We start from the raw sequence: 13,692 nt of genomic DNA on the forward strand, positions 1-13,692 counted from the left end.
CACCTCTTCGTTGAGGCTCCCCTCTTAAAGCGCCCCTGCTTCAGTGGGAGAAACGTGCTGTTGCTTCAGGCAGATTCAAAGACAGGCCGCTTGCCGGACATAAGAAAAGGAAGGATGGAAGGCTAGTCTTTAACGCCCCTTCCACATCCAGGTTATCCGAGATGGAACACAAAGTGGGAATCTTTCAAGGATGGCGAAATAAACATTTGCGTTAGCAGAAGAGCCAACACTGTGTTACGAGTGGAGGCTGAAATGCACACGTTTTAGCTCACACAAGCTGGCGTGAGGAGGGAAGAACTAGACTGACGTGAGGTCTGGACCATGACAAGGAATGAGAATTCAGAAAGCGGACGTAATCCTTGTGTAACAGAAGAAATATTGAATGTAATTGACGAAAGGAGCAAATATAAAAATGCAATGAATGAAGCAGGCAAAAAGGAATACAAACGTCTCAAAAATGAGATCGACAGGAAGTGCAAAATAGCTAAGCAGGCATGGCTAGAGGACAAATGTAAGGATGTAGAGGCTTATCTCACTAGGGGTAAGACAGATACTGCCTACAGGAAAATTAAAGAGATCTTTGGAGATAAGAGAACCACTTGTATGAACATCAAGAGCTCAGATGGAAACCCAGTTCTAAGCAAAGAAGGGAAAGCAGAAAGGTGGAAGGAGTATATAGAGGGTCTATACAGGGGCGTTCTACTTGAGGACAATAGTATGGAAATGGAAGAGGATGTAGATGAAGATGAAATGGGAGACATGATACTGCGTGAAGAGTTTGACAAAGCACTGAAAGACCTAAGTCGAAACAATGCCCCGGGAGTAGACAACATTCCATTAGAACTACTGACGGCCTTGGGAGAGCCAGTCCTGACAAAACTCTACCGTCTGGTGAGCAAGATGTATGAGACAGGCGAAATACCCTCAGACTTCAAGAAGAATATAATAATTCCAATCCCAAAGAAAGCAGGTGTTGACAGATGTGAAAATTACCGAACTATCAGTTTAACAAGTCACGGCTGCAAAATACTAATGCGTATTCTTTACAGACGAATGGAAACACTGGTAGAAGCCGATCTCGGGGAAGATCAGTTTGGATTCCGTAGAAATGTTGGAACACGTGAGGCAATACTGACCCTACGACTTATTTTAGAAGCTAGATTAAGAAAAGGCAAACCTACGTTTCTAGCATTGGTAGACTTAGAGAAAGCTTTTGACAATGTTGACTGGAATACTCTCTTTCGAACTCTGAAGGTGGCAGGGGTAAAATACAGGGAGCGAAAGGCTATTTACAATTTGTACAGAAACCAGATGGCAGTTATAAGAGTCGAGGGGCATGAAAGTGAAGCAGTGGTTGGGAAGGGAGTGAGACAGGGTTGTAGCCTCTCCCCGATGTTGTTCAATCTGTATATTGAGCAAGCAGTAAAGGAAACAAAAGAAAAAATCGGAGTAGGAATTAATATCCATAGAGAAGAAATAAAAACTTTAAGGTTCACCGATGACATTGTAATTCTGTCGGAGACAGCAAAGGACTTGGAAGAGCAGTTGAACAGAATGGACAGTGTCTTGAAAGGAGGCTATAAGATGAACATCAACAAAAGCAAAACGACGGTATTGGAATGTAGTCGAATTAAGTCGGGTGATGCTGAGGGAATTAGATTAGGAACGGAGACACTTAAAGTAGTAAAGGAGTTTTGTTATTTGGGGAGCAAAACAACTGATGATGGTCGAAGTAGAGAGGATATAAAATGTAGACTGGCAATGGCAAGGAAACCGTTTCTGAAGAAGAGAAATTTGTTAACATCGAGTATAGATTGAAGTGTCAGGAAGTCGTTTGTGAAAGTATTCGTATGGAGTGTAGCCATGTATGGAAGTGAAACATGGACGATAAATAGTTTGGACAAGAAGAGAATTGAAGCTTTCGAAATGTGGTGCTACAGAAGAATGCTGAAGATTAGATGGGTAGATCACATAACTAATAAGGAAGTATTGAATAGTATTGGGGAGAAGAGGAGTTTGTGGCACAACTTGACTAGGAGATGGGATCGCTTGGTAGGACACGTTCTGAGGCATCAATGAATCACCAGTTTAGTGGTGGAGGGCAGCGTGGAGGGTAAAAATCATAGAGGGAGACCACGAGATGAATACACTAAGCAGATTCAGAAGGATGTAGGTTGCAGTAGGTACTGGGAGATGAAGAAGCTTGCACAGGATAGAGTAGCATGGAGAGTTGCATCAAACCAATCTCAGGACTGAAGACCACAACAACAACAAAAATCCGTTAATGATGAACGTCGCTCTTGACGGTACATGATTGACAATATTATCTGTTCTTATAGTAACTGAATATGGCGCCTTGCTAGGACGTAGCAAATGACGTAGCTGAAGGCTATGCTAAACTGTCGTCTCTGCAAATGAGAACGTATGTATGCGGTGAACCATCGCTACCACAGTCGGCTGTACAACTGGGGCGAGTGCTAGGGAGTCTCTCTAGACTAGACCTGCCGTGTGGCGGCGCTCGGTCTGCAATCTCTGATAGTGGCGACACGCGGGTCCGACGTATACTAACGGACCGCGGCCGATTTAAAGGCTACCACCTAGCAAGTGTGGTGTCTGGCGGTGACAACACAGAAACTTTCCCGCCTTTTGCCCAGAGCGATGTAGGAAAATCGTGGAAAACCCTATATCTGAATGCTCGGACGAAGATTTGAACCGTCGTCTGTGGACTGCAAGTCTAGTGTGCTGATCACTGTCCCACATAGCTCAGCGACTTAAAAAACGTGATAGAAAACGTGCCCTGATCACGCCCCATCGACTGAGCAGTTTCTGTTGAAATACAAGGCGCCGCTCGGTAAGTAATGCTACACATCTTTTTTTCTCGGCCAATTTCGGTTGAAAAGTGCGGAATCCCTTGTGCGACTGCGTGGAATATTACCGCTTCTGTCCCTGTAGTTTCATGAACTTCCAATAGGTGGCGTTTCAAGCGGAGACCTGTTAGAGAGCCTTATAGGGAGTGGCCAACCGGACGATACGGCGACCATTTTTCTGCCAAACCGCGGGTGGGTCTTTTGAATGGCCAGTAGTGCAGTAGTGGAGTACACACTCACCGAATCAAAAGCACAAGACAATGTGGCGAAATCATTCGTTAAATGCCTGTTTATAAGAATAATGCGTTATAATAATTTTCACACAGCCAATTTACAGGTCTGTTTTCAAATGTAACTATGTATATTGCAAGTTGTTTTATATGTAGTAAAAAGCAAAAACGACTTACTTCGCATAGATAAGAGTACTTGGTTGGTTTCCACAAGGCTCCTGTTTGATTTATGTCAGCCCTGTTGACTGCGACTGCCCACTGCTTTTGTCTTTCTTCATTGCGTGGAAATGCTAACATGCGAAATCCACCTTCACCTCTATTGGAACAACCAAATGCAGCACAACCCGGCATCGTTTACGAACGTCTGCAGAACGAATTACAGATGTCAAAAACAATACTGTACAATTACTAACGTGTTTACTTCAAACATGTAGGCCTACCGAATTCATCACAAAACGCTTCATTATTTCAACTCGAACTTAAGATCGCAAACGCAAATGACATACGAGAAACGATATACAACTAAACCGAACATGCATGCGCAACGCGTAACAAGTCTCTCAATAATTCAAATACCTTTTAATCGTTTCCAAAAGTCCTCTGAACTTCAACTCAAAAGCACGGCGAACATAGGAAACGCGAGACAAGTTTGGCTCCATTTTTCTGCCAAAGCTAATCGACCAATCATGGGCAACTTCACTCTGTGGCCACTCTCTCTGTATACAGGCTCTCTCAGACCTGTCATTGTGTGTCGTTTGGCGGAAAACCAAAAAGTCGCTGAGTTTCGTAGGTGCTTGCAGAATATCTTCGGAGACATGGCAGTGAATAAAAGCACGTAGAGTGGTTGGGCGAGACAACGAGGTTGCGCAAACCCGTCCAATCTCCTGTATGCCGGCCATCTGCACACAGCTCTGAGTCCTGTAATGTCGGAAGGTGCGGACACTTTCATTCGAGGTTACTGGCGGATTACAATTAGGACTTGGAAAATGCCGACACACTTGTTTGAGGTGATCGACGGATCACAGTCAAACAGTTCACTGCTCAGCTCGGCATCTCTGTCGGTAGTGCTGACACACTCGTCCACCAGTTGCTGTACTCAAATGTGTTTGCCCGCCGGATTCCTCACCGCGTAATAGAAGACCATGAGGAACAATGAAGGACCATCTATGTGGAACTGCTTCTTCATTACGGGGCTGGATGTGACAATTTTTTGTCGAACATCGTCACAGGTGATGAAACGTGGGTTCGTCAATTCGATCTGGAAACAAAACTGTAATCCGTGGAATGGTCTGACACCATCTCTCCTCCGAAGAAAAAGTTCGAAACTGCACCATCACCCAGTATAGACGTAGCGATGGTCTTACAGAGGGGTTATTCTCTTCGATGTCCTCCCTCATCGTGCAACAATAGACTCTGCAGTGAACTCTTCTACCGTCAGGAAACTGAAGAAATGACTTCTGTGTGTTCATTGCCACAAATACGCAAACTATTCCTTCTCTGTGATTATGCAAGGACTCGCGCAACTCTGCACACCCAAGAAGAGCTCACAAAACTGCACTCGACTTTTCTTCTCGTCAGCCCTGCAGCCCTATTCTTACACATCCAGCTTACATACACTACTGGCCATTAAAATTACTACACCACGAAGATGACGTGCTACAGACGCGAAATTTAACCGACAGGAAGAAGATGCTGTGATATGCAAATGATTAGCTTTTTAGAGCATTCACACAAGGTTGGCGCCGTGGCATGAGGAACGTTTCTCATACACAAACAGCAGTTGACCGGCGTTGCCTGGTGAAACGTTGCTGTGATGCCTCGTGCAAGGCGAAGAAATGCGTACCATTACGTTTCCGACTTTGATAAAGCTCAGAGTGTAGCCTGTCGCGACTGCGGTTTATCGTATCGCGACATTGCTGCTCGCGTTGGTAGAGACCCAATGACTGTTAGCAGAATATGGAATCGGTGGGTTCAGGAGGGTAATACGGAACGCCGTGCTGGATCCCAACGGCCTCGTATCACTAGCAGTTGAGATGACAGGCATCTTATCCGCATGGCTCTAACGGATCGTGCAACCACGTCTCGATCCCTGAGTCAACAGATGGGGACGTTTGCAAGACAACAACCATCTGCACGAACAGTTCGATGACGTTTGCAGCAGCATGGACTATCAGCTCGGAGACCGTGATTGCAGTTACCCTTGACGCTGTGTCACAGACGGGAGCGCCTGCGATGGTGTACTCGACGACGAACCTGGGTGCACGAAAGGCAAAACGTCATTTTTTCGGATGAATCCAGGTTGTGTTTACAGCATCATGAGGGTCGCATCCGTATTTGGTGACATCGCGGTGAATGCACATTGCAAGCGTGTATTCGTCATCGCCATACTGGCGTATCACCCGGCGTGATGGTATGGGGTGTCATCGGTTACACGTCTCGGTCACCTCTTGTTCGCATTGACGGCCCTTTGAACAGTGGACGTTACATTTCGGATGTGTTACGACCCGTGGCTCTACCCTTCATTCGATCCCTACGAAACCCTAAATTTCAGCAGCAAAATGCACGACCGCATGTTGCAGGTCCTGTACGGGCCTTTCTGGATACAGAAAATGTTCGACTGCTGCCCTGGCCAGCACATTCTCCAGATCTCTCACCAATTGAAAACGTCTGGTCAATGGTGGCGGAGCAACTGGCTCGTCACAATACGCCAGTCACTACTCTCGATGAACTGTGGTACCGTGTTGAAGCTGCATGGGCAGCTGTACCTGTACACGCCATCCGAGCTCTGTTTGACTCAATGCCCAGGCGTATGAAGGCCGTTATTACGCCCAGAGGTGGTTGTTCTGGGTACTGATTTCTCAGGATCTATGCACCCAAATTGCGTGTAAATGTAATGACATGTCAGTTCTAGTATAATATATTTGTGCAATGAATATCCGTTTATCATCTGCATTTCTTCTTGGTATCGGAATTTTAATGGCCAGTAGTGTATGTTTGGCATAATGAAGGATGCATTCGACAGGAAGCAGTATAAAGATGATGGGGAGGCTGTTGATGCAGAAAGACATTGGCTCCGACGTTGAACAGTTGAGTGGCACCGTGTGGGCAGACACGATCTTCCAGTAAGGTGGTGTACGGAGATGAAAAATACTGTTTTTTAGCCAAAAGAGCACGGAATGCTTTGGTGTATTGTAATCGTGAGTAAAATCAACCTGCTATCACAAAAAAGTGTAGCATTACTTATTAAACGCCCCTAGTATAAACTAACAAAAGCACATTGATCACATGTGCTTGTGTGATGTCCCAGCACACACAGTTCGGCGAATCATTCAGTCTCGAAAAAACTCACAGTTGAATGAAGAATGTAAATACGTTGTTGTTGTTGTTGTGGTCTTCAGTCCTGAGACTGGTTTGATGCAGCTCTCCATGCTACTCTATCCTGTGCAAGCTTCTTCATCTCCCAGTACCTACTGCAACCTACATCCTTCTGAATCTGCTTAGTGTGTTCATCTCTTGGTCTCCCTCCACGATTTTTACCCTCCACGCTGCCCTCCAGTACTAATCCTATCAACCGATCCCTTCTTCTAGTCAAGTTGTGCCACAAACTCCCTTTCTCCCCAATTTTATTCAATACCTCCTCATTAATTACGTGATCTACCCATCTAATCTTCAGCATTCTTCTGTAGCATCATATTTCGATAGCTTCTATTCTCTTCTTGTCCAAACTCTTTATCGTCCATGTTTCACTTCCATACATGGCTACACTCCATACAAATACTTTCAGAAACGACTTCCTGACACTTAAATCAATACTCGATGTTAACAAATTTCTCTTCTTCAGAAACGCTTTCCTTGCCATTGCCAGTCTACATTTAATATCCTCTCTACTTCGACCATCATCAGTTAATTTGTTCCCCAAATAGCAAAACTCCTTGACTACTTTAAGTGTTTTATTTCCTAATCTAATACTCTCAGCATCACCCGATTTTATTCGACTACGTTCCATTATCCTCGTTTTGCTTTTGTTGATGTTCATCTTATATCCTCCTTTCAAGACACTGCGCATTCCGTTCAACCGCTCTTCCAAGTCCATTGCTGTCTCTGGCAGAATTACAATGTCATCTACTCCATGGATTTTAATACCTACTCCGAACTTTCCTTAATCTAGCTTCTAAGATAAGTCGTAGGGTCAGTATTGTCTGACATGTTCCAATATTTCTCCGGAATTCAAACTCATCTTTCCCAAGGTCGGCTTCTACCCCTTTTTTTCCAATCGTCCGTAAAGAATTCCGGTTAGTATTTTGCAGCTGTGACTTATTAAACTGATAGTTCGGTTATTTTCACATGTGTCAACACCTGCTTTCTTTGGGATTGGAATTATTACATTCTTCTCGAAGTCTGAGGGAATTTCGCCTGTATCATACATCTCGCTCACCAGATGGTACAGTTTTGTCAGTAATGGCTCTCCCAACGCCGTCAGTAGTTCTAATGGAATGTTGTCTATTCCCTAGGCCTTGTTTCGACTCAGGTCTTTCAGTGCTCTGTCAAACTCTTCACGCAGTATCATATCTCCCATTTCATCTTCATCTACATCCTTTTCCATTTCCATAATATTGTCCTCAAGTACAACGCCCCTGTATAGACCCTCTATATACTCCTTCCACCTTTCTGCTTTGCCTTCTTTGCTTAGAACCGGGTTTCCATCTGAGCTTTTGATATTCATGCAAGTGGTTCGCCTTTCTCCAAAGGTCTCTTTAATTTTCCTGTAGGCAGTAACTATCTTACCCCTTGTGAGGTAAGCCTCCACCTCGTTACATACGTATACAGATATAATTTTGTCCCTCGGCCTTCCCTTCTTCAAAAGTTCGGTCACCTAACATCTGTTGGGGTGCCACTTCCACTCTGCCACTTACGGGTGGCCTGGCCATGTGTCAAACAACCTGTCACTGAGCCCTCTTTGTTATCTCTGTCTGGTACAGGTCCCTCATACTGGTCTAACTTACTAAGATCAGGTGAACAAATGTTTTGTTACCATTCCCCTCTACAGACACACATCATTTTTCCGGTATGCTGCATTGAACTGAAGTCTCCCACCTGCAACTAGCAGTTAAGCATGGGGATTATTGAAAGTTGTACCAACTTCTGGGCTAAGGAAGCTCACTCACATAATGTTGAGAGTGAGAACTTCGCTTGCAGTCCTATAGTACTTGTGCACAGCTGACAGCCTGGCCTGTACTCATGTCTTTTTTTTTTCCTAACAGGGTGTGAGCCTGGACGTGGTGGTGGACCTGGGAGCGCCGCCCAGAAACCGGGAGACGGAGCTCTTCATGCGGCTCGTCACCGACATCAGCAACGGGGACCCCCCAGAGTTCTACTCTGACCTCAACGGCTTCAGCATGCAGCGGCGTGTCAAGGTGGGTAGCAGCCACCGACAGCACGTTTTTGTTTTTTTACCTTTATTGTTATTTAACACCTTACATAAGGTGGGCTGGCAGCAGCACAGTACGCTGCTCTTCAGCCACAGGTTTTACAGAAGAAAAACAATGGAGACACAGAATATACAGAACGTAGTGGGGGACAAGAAACAGTAGACATAGTAACGAAAAACACGAAGCCGTTCGCACGCGAAGACAACCATAGAATCTGTTAGCACTGAACACGGACACTGACGATGGAGACGACACGAGAACGATGGAGCGTGGGCGGTGAAAAACACTGAGGCACAAACACGACGGCCCACACACGAAACCGATGGCGACGATCTCGGGTGCGCGGATGTCCACTTAACGTGTTCGAGTCTGGGGACCTGCTGAGGGGGGAAGAAGGTGGAGGGGGTGGGAGAGGCGAGAGCGGAGACGCCAATGGGAGGGGAGATGGGGGAGGAATGAGGGTTGGGGGGTAGGGGAAGCCCGGCGCCGGGTGAGGAAGGGTGGAGGGAGGGAAGGGGGGAAGAGGGTGCCCAAAGGAACAAACACAGGAAGAGGGAGGGGAGGATCATAGTTGATAAGAGGGGTAGATGGAGGGGAGCTGGTGGAAGCCACCTTGGGAGAGGGAAAGGAGAGTGGAGAGATGGAGAGCAGGTGGGACGTGGAAGTACAAGCGCGGCAGCAGGCAGGGGTGGGAGGGGATGGGAGATATGAGCGGGTGAGGAGGATCGAGTTTACGGGACGTGTACAGGATCCGTATCGGTTCGTGGAAAGGGAGGTGGTGGGGGAAGGGAATAAGGTCGTACAGGATCCGTGTGGGGGAGGGGAGACGGATGCAGTAGGTGAGGCAGAGGGCATGGCGTTCGAGCATTTGAAGGGATTTATAAAAGGTAGGGGGAGCGGAGATCCAGGCCGGATGGACGTAACAAAGGATAGGGCGGATGAGGGTTTTATAGGTGTGGAGGATGGTGGAGGGGACAGCATGTCTGACATACCTCTCTTTATAGTACTGGGGAAATGTGTCGGGTAGAAAGGTAAGCCATTCTAGGCAGGGCGCACCCAGTTGTTAGCGACCAGCTGTGTCACCAGGAACCCAGCGCAGGATTCACCTTGCCCTTAAGCTGTCGTCCCACTGGAGAAGGCAACTAATGTTGATGTGGACATGGACGCGACATCCCATGTAATGAGGGACAGTACCTTCCACACACTGGACGAGCTGGCAACGCTCTCCAGTGGCAGTTGTCGGCTTTATTTGGCTCACAAATAGCTCACACATAGCGGCATTAACTTTTGTGTTGGCAGTAGAGCCAACACCGTGTTACAAGTGGAGGCCGAAATGCAAGCGTTTTAGCTTACTGACGTGAGGTCTGCAACATGGCAAGGAATGAGAATTCAGAAAGCGGACGTAATTAGTTTGATACATAACTATAATCCATCAATGATGAACGTCGCTCTTGACGGTACATGATTCACAATATTGTCTGTTCAGAATACATTCTTGAAGATATTTCTTATAGTAACTGAATATGGCGCCTTGCTAGGTTGTAGCAAATGGCGTAGCTGAAGGCTACGCTAAACTGTCGTCTCGGCAAATGAGAGCGTATGTAGACAGTGAACCATCGCTAGCAAAGTCGGCTGTACAACTGGGGCGAGTGCTAGGGAGTCTCTCTAGACTAGACCTGCCGTGTGGCGGCGCTCGGTCTGCAATCACTGACAGTGGCGACACGCGGGTCCGACGTATACTAACGGACCGCGGCCGATTTAAAGGCTACCACCTAGCAAGTGTGGTGTCTGGCGGTGACACCACGTTAACTCTGTCGGCAATGGTCGAAGAAGAGTGGAGAAAAGTGCGAAGGAGATTCTTGACTCGTCGACGGCTCAAACAGTGAATTTCTGGTAGAGGAACGCTTCACACTTCTGCACAGCGATCTTAGATACATACTAGTAGAAGCTATTCGTTAAGTCAGTTGAACTCTTAATCCCATTTTCGGTTTTAAATTTAATATAGTTAAAGCATAGTGTCTAAAGCGAATTTGCCTATTCGTAATACAAACAAAACAGTTTCTGCATCAGTCAGTTGCTTATTTTGCCACTACGTGTTTCGATGGTTCACACCATCATCCCCAGGTGGAGAATTGTTGATTTACATGGCTGGTGTGTGTTGGTGGGGAGTACACACATCTTCTAACGGTAGCGCACCAATGGTTCAAAATGGTTCAAATGGCTCTGAGCACTATGGGACTTAACATCTGTAGTAACCAGGCCCCTAGAACTGAGAACTACTTAAACCTAACTAAGCTAAGGACATCACACAGATCCATGCCCGAGGCAGGATTCGAAAGTTCCAGACTGAAGAGCCTAGAACCGCACGGCCACACCGGCCGGCACACCAATCGTAGTGTAGTCATTTTGCGCCTTTTGTTGATGACAAAAATTGTTTATTTATTGTAGGAAACGTACTTGTCGGGTTAAAAATATGAATTTTTGACAGAGAATTGTACCTCAAAAGCGCCTTTTCTAAATAAACGTAAAATAGCCTACTCTGCCCTTGGTGTGCTACTATGAAAAGACGTCTGGACTCCACGACAACACCAGCCATGTGAATAAACAGTTCTCCACCTGAAGATGATAGTGTGAACCTTCGAAACACGTAGTAGCAGAATAAACAGGTGACTGATGCAGAAAACTGTTTTATTTGTATTTATCAATAGTTGCAGCCCTCATAATATTACTGTCCCTTACGAACGAAATATTCAATATGCGTTCATAATATCCATATTGTCAGTGCTATCAACACTCTGAAATAACGTACTTCATCACACACACACACACACAAAGTTTCAAAATAGCGCAAACTTCCAGTGTGTAATATGTCTTTACTTCCACACATACTCTGGCATTCATGTTAAGATTTCTGGTAACTGGGGAAATATTCCAGTCCACTCATTGGCCTTTGCAACAAGAATTGCAGCAGATACATTGTTTATAACAAATAACGTCGACTTCTGAGATAATACGTGCATCAAATGAATAAGAAAAACTCGAATCTTTTAGAAAACAAAAGGCAAAAATATATTTTGAAGCAGACGTATGCGAACTTCCTACTCTTTACAGCTCATGAACTCGGGATACTATCAGCTGTGCTATGGCTTCGACATCGCTACATAGTTTCCGTATACGGTATACACTATCTAAAGACTGTATCAACAGATGTTATTATTTGAAATTTAATATACAAATTGTAGCAAAAAGACGAACTTTTGATAGATCATCATTGCAGTGTAACATTGACACCGTATCGAAATTTAGTGGTATCGAAATTTAGCGCGGACTTCAATGCGAGATGCCTATAACAGTTTCCACAACGAAACTTTGTCTCGAAACCTGGCAGAAAATCCAAAGAGATTCTGATCGTATGTGAAGTGTGTTAGCGGCAAGAAACAATCAATGCGTTCTCTGCGCGATAGCAATGGAGATACTATCGAAGACAGTGTTGCCAAAGCAGAGTTACTAAACACAGCCTTCCGAAATGCCTTCACAAAAGAAGACGAAGTAAATATTCCAGAATTCAAATCGAGAACAGCTGCCAACATGAATAAAGTAGAAGTAAATTCCTCGGAGTAGTGAACCAACTGAAATCACTTAATAAAAGCGAGTCTTCCGGCCCAGACCGTATACCAATTAGGTTCCTTTCGGAGTATGCTGATGCATTAGCTCCATACTTAACAATCATATACAACCGTTCGCTCGACGAAAGATCCGTATCCAGAGATTGGAAAGTTGCACAGGTCACACCAATATTCAAGAAACGTAGTAGGAGTAATCCACTAAATTACCGGCTCATATCGTTAACGTCGATATGCAGCAGGATTTTGCAACATGTATTGTGTTCGAACATTATGAATTACGTTGAAGGAAACAGTCTATTGACACACAGTCAGCATGGATTTAGTAGACATCGTTCCTGTGAAACACAACTAGCTCTTTATTCACATGAAGTATTGAGTACTACTGACAAGGGATTTCAGATCGATTCCTTATTTCTGGATTTCTGGAAGGCTTTTGACACTGTACCACACAAGCGGCTCGTAGTGAAATTGCGTGCTTATGGAATATCGTCTCAGTTATGTGACTGGATTTGTGATTTCCTGTCAGAGAGTAATTGACGGAAAGCCATCGAGTAAAACAGAAGTGATTTCTGGCGTTCCTCAAGGTAGTGTTATAGGCCCTTTGCTGTTCCTTATCAATATAAACGATTTGGGAGACAATCTCAGCAGCCGTCTTCGGTTGTTTGTAGATGATGCTGTCGTTTATCGACTAATAAAGTCATCAGAAGATCAAAACAAACTGCAAAACGATTTAGAAAAGATATCTGAATTGTGCGAAAAGTGGCAGTTGGCCCTAAATAACGAAAAGTGTGAGGTCATCCACATGAGTGCGAAGAGAAACGCGTTAAACTTCGGTTACACGATAAATCAGTCTAATATAAAAGCCGTAAATTCAACTAAATCCCTAGGTATTACGAACAACTTTAATTGGAAGGAACACATAGAAAACGTTGTGGGGAAGGCTAACTAAAGACTGCGTTTTATTGGCAGGACACTTAGAAAATGTAACAGACCTACTAAGGAGACTGCCTACATTACGCTTGTCCGTCCTCTTTTAGAATACTGCTGCGCGGTGTGGGATCATTACCAGATAGGACTGACGGAGTACATCGTAAACGTTCAAAGAAAGGCAGCACGTTTTGTGTTATCGCGAAACATGCGAGAGAGTGTCTCAGAAATGATAGAGGATTTGGGCTGGACATCATTAAAAGAAAGGCGTTTTTCGTTGCGACGGAATCTTCTCACGAAATTCCAGTCACCAACTTTCTCCTCCGAACGGGAAAATATTTTGTTGACACAGACCTACATAGGGAGGAACGATCACCATGATAAAATAAGGGAAATCAGAGCCCGTACGGAAAGATATAGGTGTTCATCCTTTCCGCGCGCTATACGAGGTTGGAATAATAGAGAATTATGAAGATGGTTCGATGAACCCTCTGCCAGGCACTTAAATGTGATTTGCAGAGTATCCATGTAGATGTAGATGTAAATGCTTTCGTAGTACACAAGTTGTAACACGAAAAAAATCAAGTACAGGAGCCCTTTACGTACCGATCTG

General features: G+C 45.0%; 1 protein-coding gene across 1 annotated transcript in view; it reads left to right on the top strand.

Moving 5' to 3' along the window:
- The window catches only part of LOC124719894 (alpha-mannosidase 2), a 784,015-nt gene that overhangs the window by 693,112 nt on the left and 77,211 nt on the right, over positions 1-13,692 (top strand). The window contains exon 14 of the mRNA XM_047245074.1: positions 8,359-8,511. Coding sequence (XP_047101030.1) covers positions 8,359-8,511 — 153 coding nt within the window. The remainder of the gene's footprint in view (positions 1-8,358; positions 8,512-13,692) is intronic.

Source organism: Schistocerca piceifrons, chromosome 11 (genome assembly GCF_021461385.2).
Source record: "Schistocerca piceifrons isolate TAMUIC-IGC-003096 chromosome 11, iqSchPice1.1, whole genome shotgun sequence".
NCBI classification, from domain to species: Eukaryota; Metazoa; Arthropoda; class Insecta; order Orthoptera; family Acrididae; genus Schistocerca; species Schistocerca piceifrons.